Source organism: Phocoena sinus, chromosome 10 (assembly GCF_008692025.1).
Source record: "Phocoena sinus isolate mPhoSin1 chromosome 10, mPhoSin1.pri, whole genome shotgun sequence".
NCBI lineage: Eukaryota > Metazoa > Chordata > Mammalia > Artiodactyla > Phocoenidae > Phocoena > Phocoena sinus.
Window position 1 is genome coordinate 17,143,977 of NC_045772.1, and position 24,076 is coordinate 17,168,052.

The following is a 24,076-nucleotide window of genomic DNA, read 5'->3' on the forward strand; positions in this document are numbered from 1 at the left end:
CAACCATCACCACAAACAGTTTTAGAACATTTTCATCATCCCCCCGAAGAAAACCCATACCTGTTAGTAGTCATTCCCTTTTCCCCTGCAACCTGCTCAGCCCTAGCCACTAATCTTGCTGTTTCTATAGATTTGCCTATTCTGGACATTTCATTTAAACAGAATTATAACCATCTTTTTAACAGATTTTTTGCTTTCACTTACGAAACTTACAGCAAATCAATAATAATTTATATACATAATACCATGTGTTAGAAAGTAGAAATTTTTATCTATATATAAAATAGCAGTAAATTCTCTAATGCAGTTAATTTTCTCAGAGACACTGATGATGCTTAAAATGTTGTTAAAGAATTTATCTAGAATACCTTCTTAAAGTTACTCCTCCTACACCCAAACTGATAGGGAATAGTTTTGTTAAAATCCCTTCACTGTTGTCTCACCTCTACCCCATGTTTAAAAAAAAAAAATTGTTAAACTTAAAAGTATCCATTTATCCAGTACTTTAAGGGAAACAGACTGATGGTAAGTGCTGAGATAGAGGCTATACGGAATAAGATCCATCCACATTAATTTTCTGGAGAATTTTCTAGAGAATTATAATGCAGCCTTTTTGGATAAGCACTAAGATACTGTGAAATTCTCTGTTTGCTATAATCTTCCATTAAAGATACCCTGAGGTTTAACTACACAGGTTCAACAAAGGCAGAAATCATGGCACACGCTCCCTTTGGATCGTCACATGGAGCGATCTCACCTCGCCCTCAACTAGGTCTTATATTTTCATATTTCGAGGGGTTTTGTGTGATTTTATTCTGAACTTGTACAAACTCATCTAAGGATATAATTTTATCCAACATTTGTGATACAGTCAATCTCTTAAAATTTCAGGTTGATAGATCCTCAGACTCAAGTAACAAGGGCCAATGTAAGTACCCTCATGCATGCTAATTTTAGTGATTACTCCTTAATTCACCTTTGTAGCCACCTGAAACACAAAGTAGGCACTTAGTAAATTTTATTTGCCAAATTAAATGTCACTAATAGTGTACTTTTTTCATGACTTTTGCCATGGAGAATGATCTTTTCTAATTCCAGTTTGTTGTGTGATACTAGGTCTATTCCTGTTTTTTTCTAGTTTGAACTCACCAGTGTCACCCAGTTTGCTGCTCATCAAGAAAACAAGAGACTGGTGGGCTTTGTGGTCCGCATGCCCGAATCCACAGGCGGAGAGTCCCTGAGCACATATGTTTTTGAAAGCAACTCAGAAGGCGAAAAGGTCTTGTTATTTTCTTCATCTTAAGATTCCATAATATTTCAGCCCAAACAAAGATACTTAAAGGGTTATTTTACACAATCTCCTTGGATATTTAGTTGACTATTGTTCAGGTCCCCATTGAGTAGTTTAGATAATAATACCTCCTAGTAAGGTCCCACTGAAAGAAAACTGGAGTATAATTTCCTTGTGGAAAATACATATCAACCAAAATAGAGTGAATGAAGAACTTTAATGGTGAAATACAAGTGTTTAGTAGAGCTATCCGGAAATGTTTAAAGCAGTTCCCCTCAAATTTATTCTTTTTTAAAAAATTAAAGCAAAAAAAGTTACAATGGAGAAAATCTATTCTCAGAGAGCAAACCAAGGAAGCAGATGTCAGGAAAGTACATCTAAACTGTTCTTTAGTGTGAAAAACTGCATTCACTACTTAGAATTAATCAAAATGAATCAACCCTTCTTTCAGGAAGTATCTGTTTACCACTGTGTATGAACGTGCAGTGGTTAAATATGGTTAAGAGAGAAAGGGAAAACGTATCCCGGTAAGAACTTTAAACGATTTAATACCTTCAGTTTTCACTTAACCTGGATATTCTTTGTACGCACAAACTGGCAACAGGAGACCAGGACAGGTGGACGCTAGTGTTCAGAGCCCTGTGTGATGAGTCTCCTACAGCCAGGTCCTTTGTGCCCATGCTGACGTGAGCAGACAGTGACCTCGTTGTACTTTCATAATCACATTTCTTCCTGAAATTCTTTATCCTTTTCTGCCTTTGCCAAACACTACTTTTCTTGTTTTTTGCAGATATGTTATGCTATTAACTTGGGAAAAGAAATCATTGAGGTTCAGAAGGTAAGGTGCATTTTCGTGCTGGTTTAACAACAACTCAGAGGCTATCTTTACACCTAGATAGCTCTCAAAAAGAGAAATGGTGCTCACTAGGCAGGGTGGCCAAGTTTGGGGTTTCCTTTTAAGCCTTCTAACTACCAGGCATTTTTGATCAGCTAGTTCCATGGTCACTGGTAACACGTAGAGTTCTTAGTATCACTGCTGCACCTCCTACTGTTTTATCAGTTTTTTTTGTTGCTGTTGTTGTTGGCTAGATTTCCTTTCTTTCAAATGAAGCTGGTACAAACCTCAGCATCTACCACACGCTCTAAGGCCTTCCTCCTCAGAGTGGTCACAGGCCCAGCAACACTGAGACGTTACCTGGAAGCTTATTGGAAATGAAGACTCTCAGACCTGTCTATCAGCAGTTTGCAATCTTTCATTTACCCAACTGATTTTTGAGATTAAATTTTGTATAAGAAAACCCCTGGAATTACAGCAGTGAACAGGGGGCTTCTGGTTCAGCACTGTCCAGTAGAACTTTCTGCAGTAATGGAAAGGATCTATTTAATATGCAGATTGAAATGTGGCTAGTGTGACTAAGGAACTGGATTTTAAATTTTTAATTAATGTAAATAGTAACGTGTATTGAATAGCTAGTGGGTATCATACTTGTGCAGTTCTGATCTATCAGGGAGGGGCAGACAGATCAAGGACTAAGACCAACTTAATGAAAACACAGCAAGCCCTGCAAGTTTGTACTTTATGGTGTAGATCAGAGTTGGCACACTTTCTGTAAAGGGCCAGATAATAAACCTTTCTCAGCTTACTGTCTCTGCTGCCAACTACTCTACTCCGCTGTTGTTAACACAAAAGCTGCCATAGTATGTCAATGAATTGGCATGGCTATGCTCCAGTAATAAAAACGGGCGGTGAGCCAAATGGCCATAGTTTGCCAACTCTTGGTATAGAGTAAAAGGAAAAAAAGGAGTTTAAAGACAAGGTCAAAGTTGTGAGGGAAGTTCCTCTCTGGACTCTTTTCAGAAAGATGATTCTGAGTTGGCTCTGTAAATGATATTTTGGCTGAGAGGCAGAAACTTGGCCTAGTTTCTGGAGGAAGTAATTCAACTGAGGGTTTCTTTAGAGATTCAAGGAGACCCACCTGAAGGCGCACACAGACGAGTCAGAAGGAATGAGGCTAGATTACAGAACATAATGACAGCCAAGCCAAAGGGGTTTTAAGTGCATTTTAAGCATTTTCTTTTCTCCTTCTTAAACTCCCATAACTTCAGGATCCAGAAGCACTGGCTCAATTAATGCTGTCCATACCACTAACCAATGATGGAAAATATGTACTGTTAAACGATCAACCAGATGACAATGATGGAAGTCCAAGTGAAAACAGAGGCGCAGAATCTGAAGCATAACCTTCTTGCGCCTTTGGGTGAAGAGCACCCAGGAAGGAGAGCTACCTCCTTAAGGGTTTTCAACTTCTCTGATACAGGCACACCACTTGGTTTCAGAATGCTGACAGCTACTTGTGGAACGTACTATTGATGCCTTGATACTGAGACTTGGGAGGGAAACAGTAAGAAATGGTTGACAACATACCCATCTACAAATGTTATTTTAGGTGCTTTGTGGTAAGTCCTTTTCTTAGATTGCATTGTTCAGTGCTCAGAATGAAAGCTATGGAAAAAATGCATTGTTCACTTTATTTCAGTGTCATCTCTTTTCAGTTTCCAGTATCTTTTCAAAAAATGGTAAAAGCCTAGATTTATAATTTGAGAAACACTAAATATTTCCTATTAATATAATCTATTTTTGTATTTTACTTAATGAGCTTTAAGTGCCTGTCATTCTGAAAATTGTATATTTATAATCAAGTTTGTCTCATAATTGGACCTAACAGCATTAATTTGTGCAGCTAGGTGATGAGCCCTGTGCTTTGAGGCTCAAGCACTAGCAGAAATGCAGGTCTAGTTTTGGTAATTGTCCAAACATCATGCAATAGAAAGACAAGCAGATGAGTACCACGAAAGATGTTTAGTTTTACAGTGGAACCTTAATGAACGAGCATTCAGAAGTTCATGGTCCTTTAGATACTGTTTTTAGGGGTGGATCACCACAGACAGGGTGCAGCTCTACCAATTCCTGTTTCTTCTGAGCCAGACCCTCCTTAAAGAAGGGACCAATTAACTTTAAAACTCACTTGAAGCACAGCTGGCCATGGGGCTTGGTATAAAAGTTCCAATTTCCATCCTGACACAGACGGTTCCAGGCATCCCAGCCCACTAGGAAACAAGTATAATGATCTTTAATTGGTACAGTATGTTTAATTATAACGAAGTTCAACAGAAATATCATTTTCTTTGTAATAAATTAACCTAGCAATAAAAGCTAGCAAATAAAAACTATCTTTCTGTTTCTTTTGCTTTTTGTGGTTATTTTCTAGAACATCCCTGAAAAAAAACTAAAGTTGGTTCTGTACCTTTAACAGTTAATTCCCAAAAGAAAACCAGGACATCATAATGAAATCACAGCAGAGGGGATGTACTATGCAACATGAGTGGAATAACGTGATCTCAATGCCAAGTTTTTAAAAGGTGCTGCTCTTAAAATGGTGGATTAATGACTTTTGCAACTCAAAATTAGGTTAAAGGATTTAACTGAGGAATCCACTTCTATAATGTGTGCACCGTCAGAGACACAGTGAGCTAGTCAAAACAGTATGAAATTATACACCATAAAATCATCAGTTCGGTGTTAACTAATGTCTTACAAATTTCTATATCGTAATCATAGTAGATCAGTAAGTTCTGACAGGCTTCAAGAGCCACAGTCCCCTGAATTCTTGCTTAGAATTGTTCAGGATGGGAGGAGAACAACATTGTTAGAAACTACAATCAATTTTTTTAATTAAAAAAATTTTAATAATGTGTGGCCTATGGAAAGACTAAACAAACAGAGCTACCATATGATCCAGCAATCCCACTCCTGGGTATATATCTGGAAAAGATGGAAACTAATTTTAGAAGATACATGCAGCCAGCACTATTTTCAATAGCCAAGACATGGAAACAACCCAGGTAACATCAACAGACAACTGGCTTAAAAAGATGTGGTGTGCATATATATAAACACACACACACACACAGGAATATTATTCGGCCATAAAAAAAGAATGAAATATTGGCATTTGCAGCAACATGGATGGACCCAGACGATATTATACTTAGTGAAGTCAGTCAGTCAGAGAAAGACAAATATCATGGTATCACTTATATGTGGAATCTAAAAAATAAATCTATAAACAGAAAAAGACTAAGACAAGAAAACAAACTTTACCAAAGGGGAAGGCTGGTGGGGTAGACAAATTAGGAATATGGGAATAACAAATACTAGTATATATATAACTACTATATGTAAAATAGATAAGCAGCAAGGATTTCCTGTATACCACAGGGAACTATATTCAATACCTTGTAATAACCTATAATGGAAAATAATTTGGAAAAAAAATTGATATATATAAATGAATCACTTTGCTGTACACCTGAAACTAGCACAATATTGTAAATCGACTGTATTACCAAAAAAAAAAAAAAAAACTGTGGCTTAACTAAGCCACAAAGCCTGCAAATCATGAAAAACCAAAAGACTGAAATCCAATACATTAAAACTTCACAAAAAAACACAGAATGAAAACACAAAATTAACTGAGCATATTCAGCAAGCACATATGACCAACAAAAATTAGTATCCAGAATATACAAAATATTCCTACAATTAGTAAGAAAAAGATAAATTGAAAGAAAAACAGAAGTCATGAAGGCATTTTATAGAATTAAAAAAAGGCTCTTAAACAGAAATATGTTCAATCATATAAAAATCAAGGAAATGCAAATTAAAACCACACAGATACTGACTACAGACAGCAGAAATTAGGCTGCTGGTAGGGATGGAACAATGAGGAATAACCTCACCTACTGTTGGGATGGGAGAACAATTTTGCATTCTCTCCAACGACCTTGCAGGTACACCTGGCCCTACCACCTAGGAGATTCACTTGTGACACACACTGCAGAAACTCAACACACGTACCCAGAGACATGTACAATGACGATTACAGCAGCACTATTCATAGTATCCCAAATTTGTAAATAACCCAAATCTTACCTACAGACTAAATATCTGTGTATTCATGTAACACAATATGAGGGAAATAAAGCTAAATAAACTATATAGCTATATGCATCAACACTGATGAATTTAAAAAATGACAATGAATTAAAGAAGTCAGAATACATTTATATTAACTTTACAAAAACATGCAAAACACCATCATATTGTTTTTAAAAATATGGATGGTTGTAACCCCCAAGAAAAGCCCAGTGCACTGTGGTTTCCTCTGCGGTAGAAAGGGGAGCTGAGACCTAAGGAGAAATGGTGGGAGCACCTAAGGTGGTAGCAATAAGCTCTTAACCTACCTGGTGGCTACACAAGCATTCTATTTTCATTCACTAAACAGTACATACATATTATATACTCTTGTACATGCATCATTTTTTTAATAAAATTTTTAAGTTTAGAAAGAGTGGGTGACTTTCAACTTAACTGAAATGTGTGTTAATGCACATTAAGGCCCTCTGAAAATAAGTGCCATGTAAATGAAAGGTGGGAGGGTGGAAAATGAGATATTTTTTTTTGAAGACTTAAGCATGCATTTTATTTTTAATAGATCTTTCTTTATTAGAGTATACTTGCTTCACAATACTGTTAGTTTCTGTTGCACAACAAAGTGAATCAGCCATATGCACACACGTCCCCATATCTCCTCCCTCGAGCCTCCCTCCCACCCTCCCTATCCCACCCCTCTAGGTCATCACAAAGCACGGAGCTGATCTCCCTCTGCTATGCACCAGCTTCCCGCTAGCGATTCATTTTACATTTGGTAGTGTATATATGTCAGTGCTACCCTCTCACTTTGCCCCAGCTTCCCCTTCCCACTCCCCATGTCCTCAAGTCCATTCTCTACGTCTACCTCTTTATTCCTGTCCTGCCCCTAGGTTCATCAGAACCTTTTTTTTAGATTCCATATATATGTGTTAGCATACGGTATTTGTTTTGCTCTTTCTGACTGACTTCACTCTGTATAGACTCTAGGTCCATCCACCTCACTACAAACAACTCAATTTCGTTTCTTTTTATGGCTGAGTAATATTCCATTGTATGTATGTGCCACATCTTCTTTATCCATTCATCTGTTGGTGGACATTTAGGTTGCTTCCATGTCCTGGCTATTGTAAATAGTGCTGCACGAACACTGTGGTACGTGACTCTTTTTCAGTTATGGTTTTCTCAGGGTATATGCCCAGTAGTGGGATTGCTGGGTCATATGGTAGTTCTATTTCTAGTTTTTTTAAGGAACCTCCAGACTGTTTTCCATAGTGGCTGTATCAATTTACATTCCCACCAACAGTGCAGGAGGGTTCCCTTTTCACCACACCCTTTCCAGCATTTATTGTTTCTAGATTTTTTGATAATGGCCATTCCGACCGACATGAGGTAATACCTCATGGTAGTTTTGATTTGCATTTCACTAGTAATAAGTGATGTTGAAAATCTTTTCATGTGCCTCTTGGCCATCTGTGTGTCTTCCTTGGTGAAATGTCTATTTAGGTCTTCTGCCCATTTTTTAACTGGATTTTTTGTTTTTTTGATATTGCGCTCCATGAGCTGTTTGTATATTTTGGAGATTAATCCTTTGTCTATTGTTTCATTTGCAAACATTTCCTCCCATTCTGAGGGTTGTGTTTTTGTCTTGTTTATGGTTTCTTTTGCTGTGCAAAAGATTTTAAGTTTAACTAAGTCCCATCTGTTTATTTTTGTTTTTATTTCCATTACTCTAGAAGGTGGATCAAAAAAGATCTCGCTGCAATTTATGTCAAAGAGTGTTCTTCCTATGCTTTCCTCTAATTAAGAGTTTTATAGTGTCTGGTCTTATATTTGTCTTTAATCCATTTGGAATTTATTTTCGTGTATGGTGTTAGGGAGTGTTCTAATTTCATTCTTTTACATGTAGCTGTCCAGTTTTCCCAGCACCACTTATTGAAGAGGCAGTTTTTTTCTCCATTTGTATGTTCTTGCCTCCTTTGTTGTAAACTAGGTGCCCATACGTGGGTGGGTTTATCTGGGCTTTCTATCCTGTACCACTGATCTATATTTCTGTTTTTGTGCCAGTACCATGCTGTCTTGATTACTGTAGCTTTGTGGTATAGTTTGAAGTCAGGGAGCCTGATTCCTCCAACTCCATTTTTCTTTCACAAGATTGCTCTGGCAATTTGGGGTGTCTTTCGTGTTTCCATACGAATTGGAAATTTTTTTGTTCTAATTCTGTGAAGAATGCCATTGGTAGTTTGATAGGGATTGCACTGAATCTGTAGATTGCTTTGGGTAGTACAGTCATTTTCACAATATTGATTCTTCCAATCCAAGAACATGGTATATTTCTCCATCTGTTTATGTCATCTTTGATTTCTTTCATCAGTGTTTTATAGTTTTCTGAGTACAAGTCTTTTGCCTCCTTAGGCAGGTTTATTCCTAGGTATTTTATTCTTTTTGTTGCAATGGTAAATGGGAGTGTTTCCTTAATTTCTCCTTCTGATTTTTCGTTGTTGGTGTATAGGAATGCCAGATTTCTGTGCATTAATTTTGTATCCTGCAACTTTACCAAATTCATTGATTAGTTCTAGTAGTTTTCTGGTGGCATCTTTAGGATTGTCTATGTATGGTATCATGTCATCTGCAAACAGTGACAGTTCTTCTTTTCCAATTTGCATTCCTTTTATTTTTTTCTTCTCTGATTGCTGTGGCTAGGGGACTTCCAAACCTATGTTGAATAAGAATGGTGAGAGTGGACATCCTTGTCTTGTTCCTGATCTTAGTGGACATGCTTCCAGTTTTTCACCACTGAATATGATGCTTGCTGTGGGTTTGTCATATAAGGCCTTTATTATGTTTAGGTTCACTCTTTGCCCATTTTCTGGAGAGTTTTTATCATAAATGGGTATTGAATTTTGTCAAAAGCTTTTTCTGCATCTATTGAGATGATCATATGGTTTTTATTCCTTCAGTTTGTTAATATGGTGTATCACATTGACTGATTTGCGTATATTGAAGAATCCTTGCATCCCTGGGATAAATAAGCTAGCCTCACCAATTTTCATTTCCCAGCATTGCCTTTGGTTGTTTAGCCACCTGTCAGAACTACCGTTAGGGAAGAGCAGGACCTGCCTTACATTGTCAACACTTATCTGAGCCATTTAAAAAGAAATAGTTTTTATGAGACCAATTCGAATACAGTTTATCTTCAAACTTTTCAACAGCTAATAATTATATGCCAAGTGTATTTCTGCTTGTAAAAGCAATCATAATAACAGCTAATATTTATAGTAGTTTCCTAATAAAGTGCTTTATACAAATTAAATCCTCAAACAATCTATGAGCTATATTATTACACCATTTTATGCCTGAGGAAATGAAGCACAGAAAGGTTAAGTAACCTTGTAAGCAGCAAATCAGGATTCAAATCACAGTCTGGCTCCAAAATCTACACTTCTAACCACTATGTGCTATATTACTAGCACACAGAGAAAACCAGAGACAAAGCAATCTCCAAATGCTTCTCTCAATACATTAATCTTTGAAGATTATTCTGATATTCAGTAATTACATCAACTTAAAAGTGCATCTTTAATGCCTTATTACCTTTTGTACACATTCTGAAATGATTACTGTAATACTAATTTTATATAGTTGGTGCTTCTGGGTACAGAAGTGCTAACTTTTTTTCCCTCACATTAATAACAATGAGGGCATTACCAAAGAATGTGTCAATACACACAGATCTTACCTGCACTACAGAATGTACAGTCCTTAAAGGTGGTCCCAGAATTACGACATCAGATCTGCACTGATTGGGAGATAAATTTCATCTACTTTCCTGAGTATGTCTCCACTCATAGGAACCACCGGCGCTATCCGGTAAACTAGGTGGTAAAGAAGAACCAAACTATTACAATAGAGGGAAATATCCATATACTTGTCCAAATCGACCTTTCATACAGTATATAAGAACTTCTTGTATAAACCAAACTCTCCTTTTGCTGTCACCATCTCTGAGTTCACTGCATAGTCCTATGACTTCACGTAATCTCTACAGACCCACTTATTCTGGATTCCTTTTTTAAAAGTGACGTCTTTGACAACCTGTTAAATTGTTCCTAACATCTAAAAACAAAACACTGTAGCATTAAATCTCTCTTAAGAAAAGGTATACCATCAGTCTGAAACTTCTGCACCTTAAGCTGGAAGAAGAACTAAAATTATTAAAATCGGTTAAAGTCTACCTTTTACGTTTGGCCAGTCCAACATAAAAGAGTAACGTGACAATGTATGTGATGGTATTGTCTCATCTTTCCCACAACCTTACAAACTTTTCTCCTCAGAAGGAGCAGCAATCAGACTTTCTGAGCAAGAACATTTTTCTCCAGCACAGTATTTAAAAGGCTTTCCTTTATTACGATTGTTTCAGTCCAAGTCATGACTGCAAATGGCACTACAGCATTGCAAACTAATGATCCCTTCCCAGGATTAAGATTTAAAATTAAACATTCATGTGGGTTCTTTTATTTGAAAATAGCAAGCAATAGAAAGATTAAGAATATAAAAAGGGAAGAAAACAAAAGTCCACCTGGGATACACAAAGAGGAGCCAGTACCAGTTTTATACTTGAAAATTTGCCTATGTGCACGCAAGTATTTTTTTAAAGAGATTCCACACACTATTAGATAAAAGGAACTCCAAAAAGATCAATATAAGAACTACTGGGTTTAAGACATTCAATTTTGAACATAAACATCCAGAGGAAGTAAATTTTTGAAATTATATTTATTAATGTTCTATTATATCAATGCATATTGTATACTCTTAGAACTGGGGAAGAGGAAAGCCCCACTTAACGGAGATAACAAACTTGCCATCTTTTATAAAATTTAATTAGAACTGACAATGTTATGGTTAGTCTTTAATTCCTGAGAATCTGAACATTAAGTTTTCTGTGAGTTTACAACAAATGCTCACACTGATTTTTAAACTGCAGTATGTCTGAAAAAAATGAGAATATTAACAATACATCAGCAAGGAAAACTGTCATCTAAATGTGTACATCAACTTAGGTGTAAAACACTCAAGCCCTGTTGCTCTGCACTTTTAACAGCATTTAAATATGCTCCATCTTTTCAGAGATTTCATTTCAAATAAGTAAACTTATTATACCTCATCCAGACTGCAGTGACATTATTTTGAACTAAAGGCAAAATAATAATCTGTCACATTTTTCTCAATTGTAGGTATCCATGCAGTCAGCATGTGAACTCTATCTAGTATTGATAAAATAACTGACATGTGTGGGGATAATGACAGAGACATCTGATTCTCTTCTATTTAGAATTTCTATCTCTATTAAAGGAGATGATTTTAGGGAAGTTGGAGAAGAAAAACAGAAAAAACAATACTGTTGCTATGAAATGGTGACCAATTTGATACAATCAAATGCAAGATCATTAATATAAACATTTACAATAATGAAAATATAAATTATTAATTATGCAGCATGCTTTAGGGCCATTTCTACAGTTAGTACATATTACAAATATTAAATGCCTTTAATCCATCCATTGTACATAACTCTGTAAATCATGTTTACATAATAAACAAAAAACACTTCCTACCTATTCTGTTTCTTCTGAATTTTAACAGTGAAAGTGTTATCTTGAGCTGGGAAAGTTACCCTGACCGTGATCAATGAATACAGACAGGGCATTGTACACCCGTTCCAAAAGCTGGAAATCAAACAACAATGTTAGAATTACTTGCAGGATTTACCCAAAGAAATGCTTAATAGGCAAGTGCAATGGAAAAATCAAGTATTTCCTAAAATGATGTTAGTATTACACATAAAGTTTTAAACTTTTTTGTTTTCACTGTAAAGGTATCACCGTATTATATTAAAAGATTATAGGCCATGATTAACCATTTAACTGATATAATCTTTACAAAAATAAAGCTAATAGCTTGCCAGGAACTAAATTTACTCAAAATCTTTCTGTACCTTTTAATCAGTAAGTGGTTTAGTTTATTAGAACTTTATTCTCACAGTGGTAATTTTTTAAAAGCCTGCACAGTGCTTAATCTGATTTCTTAGATTATACTTGGTTTAAAGAAAAAGTCTGCCCAAACCATCATCAAGACTTCAGTTCAACCTAATGTAGAAGAAACCTGAGTTTGGATGTAGAAATAAGAATTCATTCAATTTTCTCTGCTATCATACATAATGCCTTCAGCCAAAAGTAAAGCTTCAAGCAGGACTCTATGGCTTTATCTGTATTTTCTTCCCCCTTAAGTATTAAGTAAATCTTAAATTTAAAGCAGTTTTTGGAGGTTAAATGTTCTCAAAGCAATGTAAACTAGTTATAAAATATCTCACCACAGACAGCAGCAGCTCTAGTGAGCCACATGAAATTAACAATGAATCAGTTCACACTGTACAAAAAGGGTACATAACACTTATGCCTCACCTCTAGTATCAAAACCATCTTCATATATCCCTTTTATAAGAATATTGATATGTATGCTTCATGAATTTCAGGCTCAATTCCTTTTGTTTAAACATTACTGGCTGTACATAGTATATGCACTGAATTTCCAATGACTGAGACAAATATGGATCAAAGACCTATACAAATACAAATTATAAACATTCATGTAGATTATAAGAGGTCTGAGGTGGCAGTTTAGGAATTTAAGTTAACCCTTCTAAAACTTCATTTCAAATAACTGTTCCCAGGCACATCTAGCCAAAGTCCAGACAAAAATCTGATTTTTAAATCTCATTCTCAACCTTTGAAAAGTAGAGCCTTCAGAAGAATGGACTTAACTTTAGAGCACTGCCTTAGAGAGTTGCAGCATCTAAATATTTCCCAGAGATGTGACCCAGGAAACACTTGGTTATTAGCTTATTAACATCCATTTCATATACAATTCTGATGATTTCATAGGGGCAACGCATACCATCAGTATCATTTGACAACAGGATCTGCAGACACAGTGCTGTCGGACAGGTCTCCGTTGCTTGTTTTAGTCTCTTCTGGAAGCATGAGTGAAAATAATGGACATATTTATGTTCATTTTAAAAAGTGAATTAAGTAAATAAGGACTAAAAAAAAAAAATTAAGAAGGACTATATTGCTAAATTTCAAATTAAGAAAATGCTACATCCACCAAATGTTTCTCTAATACCACATTATATGTAGTTTATTTACCTTAATTTTTTAGAAATCTAGGCTAAATATTGCAAATATAATTGTTTTGACTGGTTTGTAATAGTGGTAGAGAATTGTGAGAGAGCAAAACTGCATCTGAGGTGGGTTTCACAATGCACCTTCCCCCAGCTGGGCCAAGAAATTGTAGTGCTATTATTGATAGAAACATGGTTACAAATTCACATAAAAAATTGTCCAGAATGAATAACTTTCCAACTGTATTTATAATTTATTTTTAAATGCAGTTTTTTATTATGACTGTGATAAAATGAATTTCTGCCTTTTGTAAAAAATGTCATATATATATATATATATATATATATATATATACTTCATTAACAGAGAAAAACTAATGTTTTCAGCAACTCTGACAACATCTCTGAGCAAACTTTAGCTAAAATAGAGTCCTAAAACAGAACCACCACCCAGCATCAGGCACGTGGGTGACATACATTACCCAAAACCCTAGAAAGCTCCTTAGGAACAGCAGTCCAAAGCAAGGAGCTCCACTGAGACTGAAATGTCTGTTTTGTCTTAATGCTTTAGGCCTTAAAGTAAATGGCCAATCCACCTGCAGAATATTCCTAGTTACCTAGGCTGGAGACAAGGTTCTGGCATCATGAAAGGCCTGAGTAGAACGTAAGCAATAACTCAGTTTCTTCACAATTTAGATTATACTGACTCAAATTCTTCCAGATGGCTTTGCTAAGTATTATTTTTAAATGAACCCAAACATAACACATATATTTTTTTATTTAATAAATATTTAGTATCTTCCAGGTAACAGCCGGCAGTCATTCTTCAAGAACACGATTATTATTCAGTCTAGATTCCAAAAATGCCTGCATATGCTAATAAGTAATACTGATGGAACATTATCAACAGGGAATAGGGTAACTGATATAAGTGGTCTACCCAAATGAATCACCTCTATTCAGTGTGAAAAACATATTTATTTTAAAATCTAACTGGCAAAATAAGGTTAATAAAAACATCACGTTTTATGAAGTATCTTTTATTCTTGATTTGTGAAATACAAGTAAGAAAAAGGAAAAAGAGCAAACAAGAAACCTGTCGTGTTGCTGTACCTAGTTTTAAGCTTCCAAAGAGGAAACCTAAGTTACATAATTTCCATAACAGAAAAAAGGAAATATCCATTCTTCAGGGAAGACAATTGTTGCTAAATTTCAAATTTGAGAGAAATGTACCATGAGGGTCCCTTAAGTATGAAATGCTGAACGATTTACACCCACAAAGAATATAACGGACAGAATCCTCTCCTTAATGACTATCAGCTATTATGGCTCTACTGCTCTCTAATTCTCCAAGGCATGGCTATGGAGGAGCACAGGAGACTGTTACTGTGACACTAAAATGGCCCCGACTATGTTATGTCTCCTTAATCACCTGTCCCATACATTCAGTCCGTGTCTAGTCATCAGCAGCTTTGACTTAAGCCAACATTTAGTCTCCTCCTCTAATTTGTTCCTTCTTATCTGATACAGTTGAAGGGTGAAAGAAAAAACCCTAAACTTGGTAAATTTTTTTAATTAAGAGATGAACCGAATAAAGAGTTATCTCAGAATGAAATGCATAATCTATGTTAAATTTCTTTTCAGTTTCACAAATGATCCCCTTAGGCTTTACTTCTTTAAAAAGACATTTCTAGGTCTATATTATTTTTCAAAAAGAAAAGTCTGACTAGATAAAATGGAGTATTCGTGTCTACTACTAAAGACAGATTTATTGGTCTTTCCAAATTTAAGCCACTCACTGACCTTCTTTCTCTTTCTTTTCTTGGTTTTCTTCAGCTGCAGTCTTGTCAGCTCTGAAGAAAATTCTTGCACTGCTCAGTGAGAAACAGAGCAATTCAAATTCCTAAGTAAATTAAAAAAATTAGAAATAAAAGCTGAAAATACTTTAGTAAAACATCAAAATTATATTTAATATCTCATTATTTCTAAAAAGCTCTAGTGAGTGCAAATCGCAAATACAGAAACTGAACTGTGTAATCCACCCATTTTTTAAGATATGAGTCAAATGGCTTCCAAATACCATTCATTTAAAAATATACTCTTATGACCACTATTCATCTCACTCGTTAAAATGGGAGTTTCAATATGATTTATGTTTCTTCAGTGATCAAGAAGTAATGGATATTAAAAAGTCAAAGCAGATCTGACTGTTACTCTCGTCTACCTGTAGATAAACATCCAGTCGCTTCTGAGTGAGATTCATGGTTTGTAGTAGTTTTTCATCCTGACTAGTTGACTGCACATTCTGTTGCTTAGCAACTGCTCTTATCTCCTTCAGGTACTTCTCTCTAACAGACTGGAACCAGTGAAGTGAGTCAAACTCCTGGTACTGATCCAAAAGCTTCAGAATATAAGCCACACCTAGAGTCACCAGCAAAACCAAAACGAAATTACAATGTGTAGACAAGTTATATTCTACTCCACCAATAATTCCTAAAATTAAGCTAACCATTTTGAATTAATCCTCTTTCAAATTACATTTTACAGCACAAATGAATAAGTTTAGCAACATGGCTTAATTCCTCCTTAAAAACATATAAAGAACTAAAAAAAAGGCCAATCAAGAAGAAATAACATGGCTATGAAAATCACCTGGAGATAACATATGGCTGTAAAGGTGGGGAAAAACTTCCACTGCTAAATAGACAACAACTAGGAAGCTACAGGAAACTAAATACAAGATGCTCAAACTGTAAATAAAACCACAACAAAAACAAAGCCTAAATAATTAGGTCCAACCACTCTAAGTGATTAGCAATACCAAAGGAGCATGAACAACAGTATAAGTAATGGTCAATCAGATGACCCAGCCAAAAAATACAATAAAACACTGCTCGTGAAAAACAAATCTACAAAGAGCACATAGCTCTATTCTCAAGCAAACATTCTGAAAAATCCATTGTAAGGTAAACATAAAATTCATGAGAAAACAATTCCACTAAGCTTACCCATGGCAAAGCCATCATCAGTAAAGGCAGCTCCAATTTTATTTTTTTTATTCAATTTCTCCTTGCAACTAATGGAATGCTCTACAAAGTTGAGGGTCTAAAAAGATATAACAACATATTAGAGAAACAATTGTGCTAAAAGATCTTCAGTTCCTAAAACAGACATTTCAGAAATTATAAACAGGATCTCTTCTAAGCTCTTGTCCTTTTGATTTGAAACATTTCCCTCATATAAATAGCCTCTTGGTGAGGTCATAATCTGTGTAAGTATCTCTTAATGGCTCTTCTTTCCAAGTCCTTTAAATATGAGCACTCCCTCAATCACCACTTAACCCAAGCACAGCGCTTTTGTGTATGGTTCATTCTAAAATATTATGCACATTTAACAAATGAAGGCACTGAGACTTGAGTGGTTTAGTAACTTGCCTAAAGTCATACTCTAAATCAAAGTTGTGGTCAGAAAAGTAGGCCTGCTTTACTTAAAAGCTTAAGCACTCTTAAGCATGGCAGTCCTTACTTCTGCCCACCCAATTCATTCTACAATAGTAGTTCTTACCATATTCTCAGTTTAAAAGGCTTAGTAGTCATTTGGATAAACAAATTCCCCCCAAAAAAGGCACTTCCCTAAAAGTTTAGCTCCTCTGAAATACCTTATCTAATCATAGCATTTATTCAACAAATATTTAGTGAAACTTAATAATAATAATACCAGGCATTATTAAATAATTACAATAAAAAATGAATACCATCAAAGAGTTCACACTCTATAGAGCAGCACTCCTGGCAATGACAGAAATGCTGTGTATCTACACTGTCCAATGCAGTAAGCCACCAGCCACACATGCCACTGTGCACTTGGAAGTGTGTACGGTAAAACTCAGGAACTGAACTGAATTTCTTCATAAAATTTTAACTAATTTACATTTAAGTAGCCATCAGGGGCTACAAAAGGATAGCACAGCACTGGGATATAGAGAGACCTGTTTAAAAATAATTATGGTACAGTGTGATAAGTACTATAATAGCCTACACTGTAAACAAGATTATCAAGTTCCACTTTTTTTGCCTGTAAAACTTACTTGGCAATTAATCACATTTTATAAAATCTTTGTCAACTGTTACTTAAATATTTAGATATCTCATTTATGTTTGTCTTCTTTCTGGAATTAGATTATAAACTCAAGGACACAAGAATAGTGTCCTATACTTCTCTTCTTTGTAGTGTTTGTAATCCCTCTTGTTTTCTCCATCACTAACTGAATTCTGACAGCAGCTCTGCAAAACTAGACTCTTCCTCAATCCCACAACAGTTTGCCATTGCTATTTACCATGACTTCAAATTAAAGAAAGATGGTGAGAACTCACCATGAGTTAACTACACTATTATCAAAGTATAACTAAGATAGATTCACCTCCAATCTGACACTTCTATTCATATCTGAAGATGAAAAGATAATGCCTATCAGATAACTGTGGACATTTTTGCTACATAACAATTATTATAATAGAGCATTAACAATTAACGTATAAAAAAAAACAGTAGAAAGGAAAATGCGTGAAGAAAAAAGCTGTCCATAGACCATCAGCTGCTTTCAATGGATAATAATGGTTCTAATATGTTAGGAACGTATGTGTTAATTCAGGCAGCAATGTGAAAAGTTATAACTTGATCAAAGTTAGATGTAATCAAAAGCTACGTCTGCTCAGTGATATTTAGATTTTAGAGCTATCCATTTACAAATGTTTTAAGAAAGAGCTTTGTTATAGAAACCTTTATAGAAAAATAACTCTTATTGCTATATATACCTCTCTAACCTCTTAACTCCATTTTCCCCACTGTGACAATTGTTTTTATATTGCGATTTTGGTTAACTTGAGCTATTTTTACGATGCCAACTACAGAATTAGAGCAAAACATACCATATACTACAACAAGAAAGCACTAAAATTTTAGCTTAGATGTTAATATTTACTACCAAAAATACAGAAGTTGTCCTCAAATAGTATGCTTTTAAGAAATACTTCATATTTTAACAGTCTACACTAATCACTTAAAATGACTATATGGTATAATTCAGCCCAAAGATTATATGTGTATATGTGTGTATGTGTGTGTGTGTGTGTGTGTGTGTGTGTATAAAATAGTGTATGCTCAAGTAATTTAAATCACACTAGGGTTTCTCTGGCTGTTATGAACAAATAAGAATCTATCTGAACTACGAATAAGTCTCATTCTACATAGCTAATAAGTAAAAATTCTAGGCCGCATTCACTGAGACCACATTTGGTTTTATCTACAACTAGAAAGTCAACAATATAGTCTGTTTGCATTTCCTGCTGTAAAAAAAACTGGATCTATTTATTAATACTTTTTCAAAAAATTCATTTTGGGTACTAAAAATACTCACCAGAGGTGGAACAATGATATAGAAATTTCGGAGATGTATATTCTTCGGCCTTCGAAATTCTGGAGCAAAAACATCCACAAGCATTTTGAAATACTCTGTGCCTTCGGCAGAATTTCGTGTGTGATCGCTGAGGACGGAATCCAAATGCCTAAAATGCAAAAAAATTATTTACTTGGTTCCTTTCTCAAAAGAAGATGTGGCTTTTAAAATCCACTTCTCATTAGTTTAGATGAGAGCACTCAAAAATGTGAAATATAAGACACCTCTAAGTAAACTTCCTTGGGGTTCAGAATGAACTCATTTTTTTATGGACAGAGGCTAATCAATATGATTTAATTAACTTAGTCCCTAAAACAGAATATGTAGGGCCTCTTGGAACTTTATAGAATTTTCTATTTCTTCTTCTCACAATGAGCCCTGTAGAATTCCATTTCATTGTGAATAAATTCGTTTTCATCTTAAATCTCTTCACTAACACTTCTTCTATACCTCCTTACCTCAACTGAAACCCATCTCCTTTTGAAGAACTTAGCTTCCCACTCGACCTTCAGAAACATTAACTGCTTTTTCTCCTACATCCCTTATGTATAGCTATTACCACTTTCAAATTATTATTCCCCCACCACTAGACGGTCTTAGAAATCTCTCCTTTGAGACTCATGATCCAACTATATCCAACTACCCGCTCCTGAAAGCAGGCATCTATAACAGTTTTAACCACTGCTCTACATGTGTTTATCTTGGACTATGAGACCTACTCCAGTTCTCCTCCATTATTCTGGAAGACTTAATGTCCACTTAGATAATCAATTCATTATCATAACCTCATAACTCCATGACTTCACCTGCCATGAACTTTCCTTCACTTGATGAGTAAACATTTTGGGTGAGAATACAAAATAGGTACTTGCCATTACATTACATCAGGGGGCCCTATAATGTCAGCATGTCCTGTTACCGGTGATGCTAAGTTTGATCACTTGGTTAAGGTGGAATACATCAGTCTCTGCATTGTGAAGATGTTTTTTCCCTTTGTGATTAATAATCAATTTCTGAGATAATTTTTTCACAGTGAATGAATACTCTGTTCTCCAAAAATGTTTGAGAACCCACTGATGATTTGTCTCATTTCAAGCATTACAGTGATGGTTGCAAAACTGTTTTTTTTCCTAAATTTTCTCATCCCTTCTGTATTTACTAGCTGGCTAGCACTGTAAAAAAGAACTTTCCCTCTGCTTCTCCAACTTTTCTTATTATCACTATACTCACGGTTTCTTTTTTAAATTCAATGTATTATAAGCAACTTCTACCATTATTCTTTTTGATATTCAAATTGTCTCCACTTTGCCCAGGACTCAATAAGTGTTACAATTATTAATACTATAACTTAGTTTTCTAAAGACTTTCTTAACAATTCTGCATGCCTCTCTCAAGTTTTAAATTGTTTTCCAAAATCACCATTTAGTCAAGTCTGTAGATCTGCACTGTCCAATAAGATAGTCATTAGCTATTTAAATTTAAATGAAATAAAAATTTTAATTCGGTTCCCTAGTCCCATTAGCCCTCTTTCCAGTATTCAACAGCTACATGTGGTAGTGACTACTGTACTGGACACTGCTGGTATAGATTACATGAAAGGAAGGACTAGTATTCTAGAAATACTAGTTGGCAAATAGAAATATTTAAAAAGAGTAAAAAGAAATAAATGAAATGAATTTTATTAATGAGATATTTGGCATTCTTTTTTAAACACTATATCATCAAAACCAGTTATGAACTTTACACTTTAGCACATTTCAATTCGGACTAGCCACATGTCAGGTGTTCAACAGTCACATGTATTAGAAACCCATGGTCTAGAAGATTCCTTTTAGGGAAGTTGGAAAGGCATCAGAATACTGTAGTCTTGAAAAAATTATATTTCATAAACTGAGACCATTACTTGCGTAGTAAAAACACTGACATATAAGTTTATATATTACCCTCTAGTCTTGTCTTTAACATTTAAATGAACATATACTTTTCAAATCTCCAAATTTAAATTATTCCAAAATCAGATTACCTAGCTGCTTTTAATGTTTCTTCTGCAAGACCTTCTTCTTTTACTAGTTCTTCAAAATTTACAATATCTTCAAGATCAGGTACAAATCTACATAAGAATTTGGGAAGGAATTTATTAAGTTAAATATGTGCAACTGACACAGATATGAAAGCAGTACTGCGAGACTCTAAATTTTTCAACTGTATCTTTGGAAAGAATTTTGCATTTCAGTTATATTATTAATATCACCACTTTAGTTCCACAATTGAATTTTAGATATATGAATAATCAAATTATCCTTAAAAATCATGTAATCTATAGAACCATTCACAAACTGTACCAATAAAAGAAATTAACTATAACCTTAAGTTAACTATAAGCTTTATTTATAAGTTAACTAAATAAAGCTTTTCAACGGTCTGCTGTAGTCTTAAAATTTGAGAAAAAATTTAACTAGTACAACTAATGATTTTCTTCCATATTTGATCTCAAAATGTATCAACAAAAAAAGAAAAAAACCCTCTCTACATTATTACTTATAAAAAAGACATATTTAAATGACATTTCTAAATGGCATAAACAAGGCAAAAATATGTTTGCATCCATACCTAATGGCATTGCTGCTACAATGAAGGCCACCAGATCTTATCATCCGTACATAGCCCATAGCATTACCTTAAAAACCACACACACAAAAAATCAGATGTTTATACAAATAACTCTAAGTTCTAATAATCAGGAATACAGTTATTTATAGCAATTACAAGGTTTCCACTCCTAAGTAGCAAGAGATTTTGCTGTATTTTACACTTCAGTTTTTGCTCCATAAAAATAAAACTTACATATTTGTGCACTTAAAATATAAAGGTACATATATACATCTATATTAAATATTTTTAAAATAAATGTAACTTTCACTTGTAGTCATTAAATGCTGACTACATTTTTAAAAAATCACTTTAATATATTACTATATCAATAATTTCTTCACTCACATTAAGTATGTGTTTGTGTCTCTCTCTCACTCTCATACACACACACAGATGGAAGTGATATTCAGAAATCCTTATTTGATGCCTCCAAAACTAATATCTCCAACCTGGGCTACTCCTCTAGGCTTTTTTATCCAATGCCTACACCTACATGTCTAAGAGAAATTTTAATTTAGTAAGTTCAACTCAAACTCAAGATTTTCACCCCCAATTATATTTTCTACCTTAGAAACTGACAATTCTATCCTTCCAGTAGCTCAGGCCAAATGCGCTGAAGTCATCCCTGACTCCTTCCTTTCTCTCACACTTTATATCTAATCAATGGGCAAATTATGTTGGCTCTACCTTCAAAATGTAGCCAGAATCCAACCAGTTTTCACCACCTTCACAGCTATCACCCTATTCCAAACCAGCACCATCTCCTGCCTAGAAATGCGCTATGCAATGGCCTCCTGATCTCTCTACTTCCACCTTTAGCATCCCACCCCTCACAATGTTTCCTTCACATAGCGGCTGGTGGTTCTTTTAAAACTAAGTTGGAGCACTTCATTCCTTTTCTGAAAACTCTACAATAGCTCTCCATCTCAGAATAAAATCCAAATTCCTAACATGGTCATCACAGCCTTGTATGATCTTGCCCCTTGCTGCTGTTCTGATACCATGCCCTACCATTCAGGTCTTCACTAACTCCATTCCAGCCCCTATTTCCCAAAAATGCCAAGCAGACTCAGGCATTTTACATTTAGTGTCGCCTCTTTCTGGTACACTCTTTTCCTAGCTATGCATGCACATGGCTTATTCCTTCATGTTATTTAGGTTCCTGCCCATATGTCACCTCCTTAGAGCTTTCCCTGAATATCACTAAATAGCACTGCCCAGCACCACTACATCTGCTTACTCAGCACCTATCACTGATACATTATATATCTCTTTGTGTCTCATCCCACTAGAATGCAAGATCCATGATACAGCTTTTGTTTTCTTCACTGCTCTATCCCTAGAGCCAACATTTCCTACTCAAATGAAATGAAATTACTTGGGAGAAAGAATAGACAAAAAGGTAAGAAACTGTTAACATTTCACAACCATATATTATAGTAATATGTACTTTACATACATAATCTCATCTGATACCTTTTAAAACCCTCAAGTAGTATTACTGAATCTATTTTAAGGCTTATCTCAATATGAGAGATGATGTTAAAATGTTTCTTTATGCATCTTAAAAACATCAAGTATCTAGTGTGATTGTTTTCCTCCAAATTGTCGAACTGGTATCTGACTGATCAAATGTGCTAGTGAGAAGCAAATAGGGAGTAGCAGTTAAGAGCAAACCTCTGAAGCCAGACTAGTTGGGTTCAAATATGGACTCTGTACTTTACAGCTGTAAAACCTAGGTCAAGTTATAAACTTTGTGTCTTAGTCTCCACATCTGTTAAATTAAGCTCTAAAGGGGCGAAGACTTTGTTTATTGTCATAGGTATCACCAGCACCTAGGAACATTGTGTTGTCCTCAATAAGCCTGTGGAATGAATGAATGGAAATAACATTTACTTCATAACATTGTGAGTTTTACATGCATTAGAACATATAAAGCACTCAGAACAGCCTTGGCACATAGTAAATAAACGCTCAGTAAATGTTAATGGTTGTCAATTATTTCAGCAGGCAAAGGACTTAGACAAAAGGACTTCTCACTTTGCTCCCAGCTCTGAGATTCCTTACTCCTTTTCTCAAGAGAGTGAAGACACTCAAAAGCACATTACAATTTTTCATAGGCAGAGGTAAAGAATTTATATTTCCTAAGAAGAGAATAAAGAATAAAATGCTGGAACAAAGTAAAAAGGATAATATGCGCCAACTGCGGAATACATGCTAGTGGCAACAGAGGTGTCATTTTTTGTGTATTGGGGGAAAATGTGTATTTTGATGTGTACTGGGGAAAAATGACTAGCATATTAAGCTCATGATTTAATGATAATTTCATAGTACAAAATTATACTTTTAAAAAATATAAAAACATGAAATAAATACTACTACAGGCAGTATTCACATGGGGGAAAAAATCTCATACTGGTGTATGAATTAAGTGAAGTTTTAAGCAACACTGCTCCAGAAAAACAGCTCTTAATTTGAGGCCCATGGACTCTGACTTTGAGCATC

General features: G+C 35.0%; 2 protein-coding genes across 17 annotated transcripts in view; one reads left to right on the forward strand and one right to left on the reverse strand.

Moving 5' to 3' along the window:
- Positions 1–4,534, forward strand: part of APPL2 (adaptor protein, phosphotyrosine interacting with PH domain and leucine zipper 2) — a 52,822-nt gene extending 48,288 nt beyond the window's left edge. For 4 of the 10 annotated variants that reach the window (XM_032645787.1, XM_032645793.1, XM_032645790.1 and 1 more), the window contains 4 exons: positions 892–928; positions 1,139–1,279; positions 2,082–2,129; positions 3,398–4,532. In XM_032645787.1, the coding sequence (XP_032501678.1) occupies positions 892–928; positions 1,139–1,279; positions 2,082–2,129; positions 3,398–3,532 (361 nt within the window). In that variant the 3' untranslated portion in view covers positions 3,533–4,532. Of the gene's footprint in view, positions 1–891; positions 929–1,138; positions 1,280–2,081; positions 2,130–3,397 lie in introns of all 10 variants that reach the window. The other 6 variants (XM_032645796.1, XM_032645791.1, XM_032645792.1 and 3 more) reach the window with 4 other exon arrangements.
- WASHC4 (WASH complex subunit 4) overlaps positions 1–24,076 on the reverse strand; it is a 67,333-nt gene that overhangs the window by 2,747 nt on the left and 40,510 nt on the right. For 2 of the 7 annotated variants that reach the window (XM_032645785.1, XM_032645781.1), the window contains 7 exons: positions 21,530–21,596; positions 20,943–21,029; positions 18,881–19,028; positions 16,473–16,569; positions 15,689–15,885; positions 15,268–15,367; positions 10,663–13,314 (listed from right to left, as the gene is read on the reverse strand). In XM_032645785.1, coding sequence (XP_032501676.1) covers positions 13,247–13,314; positions 15,268–15,367; positions 15,689–15,885; positions 16,473–16,569; positions 18,881–19,028; positions 20,943–21,029; positions 21,530–21,596 — 764 coding nt within the window. In that variant the 3' untranslated portion in view covers positions 10,663–13,246. Of the gene's footprint in view, positions 1–10,662; positions 13,315–15,267; positions 15,368–15,688; positions 15,886–16,472; positions 16,570–18,880; positions 19,029–20,942; positions 21,030–21,529; positions 21,597–24,076 lie in introns of those variants that run through there. The other 5 variants (XR_004351785.1, XR_004351784.1, XR_004351783.1 and 2 more) reach the window with 5 other exon arrangements.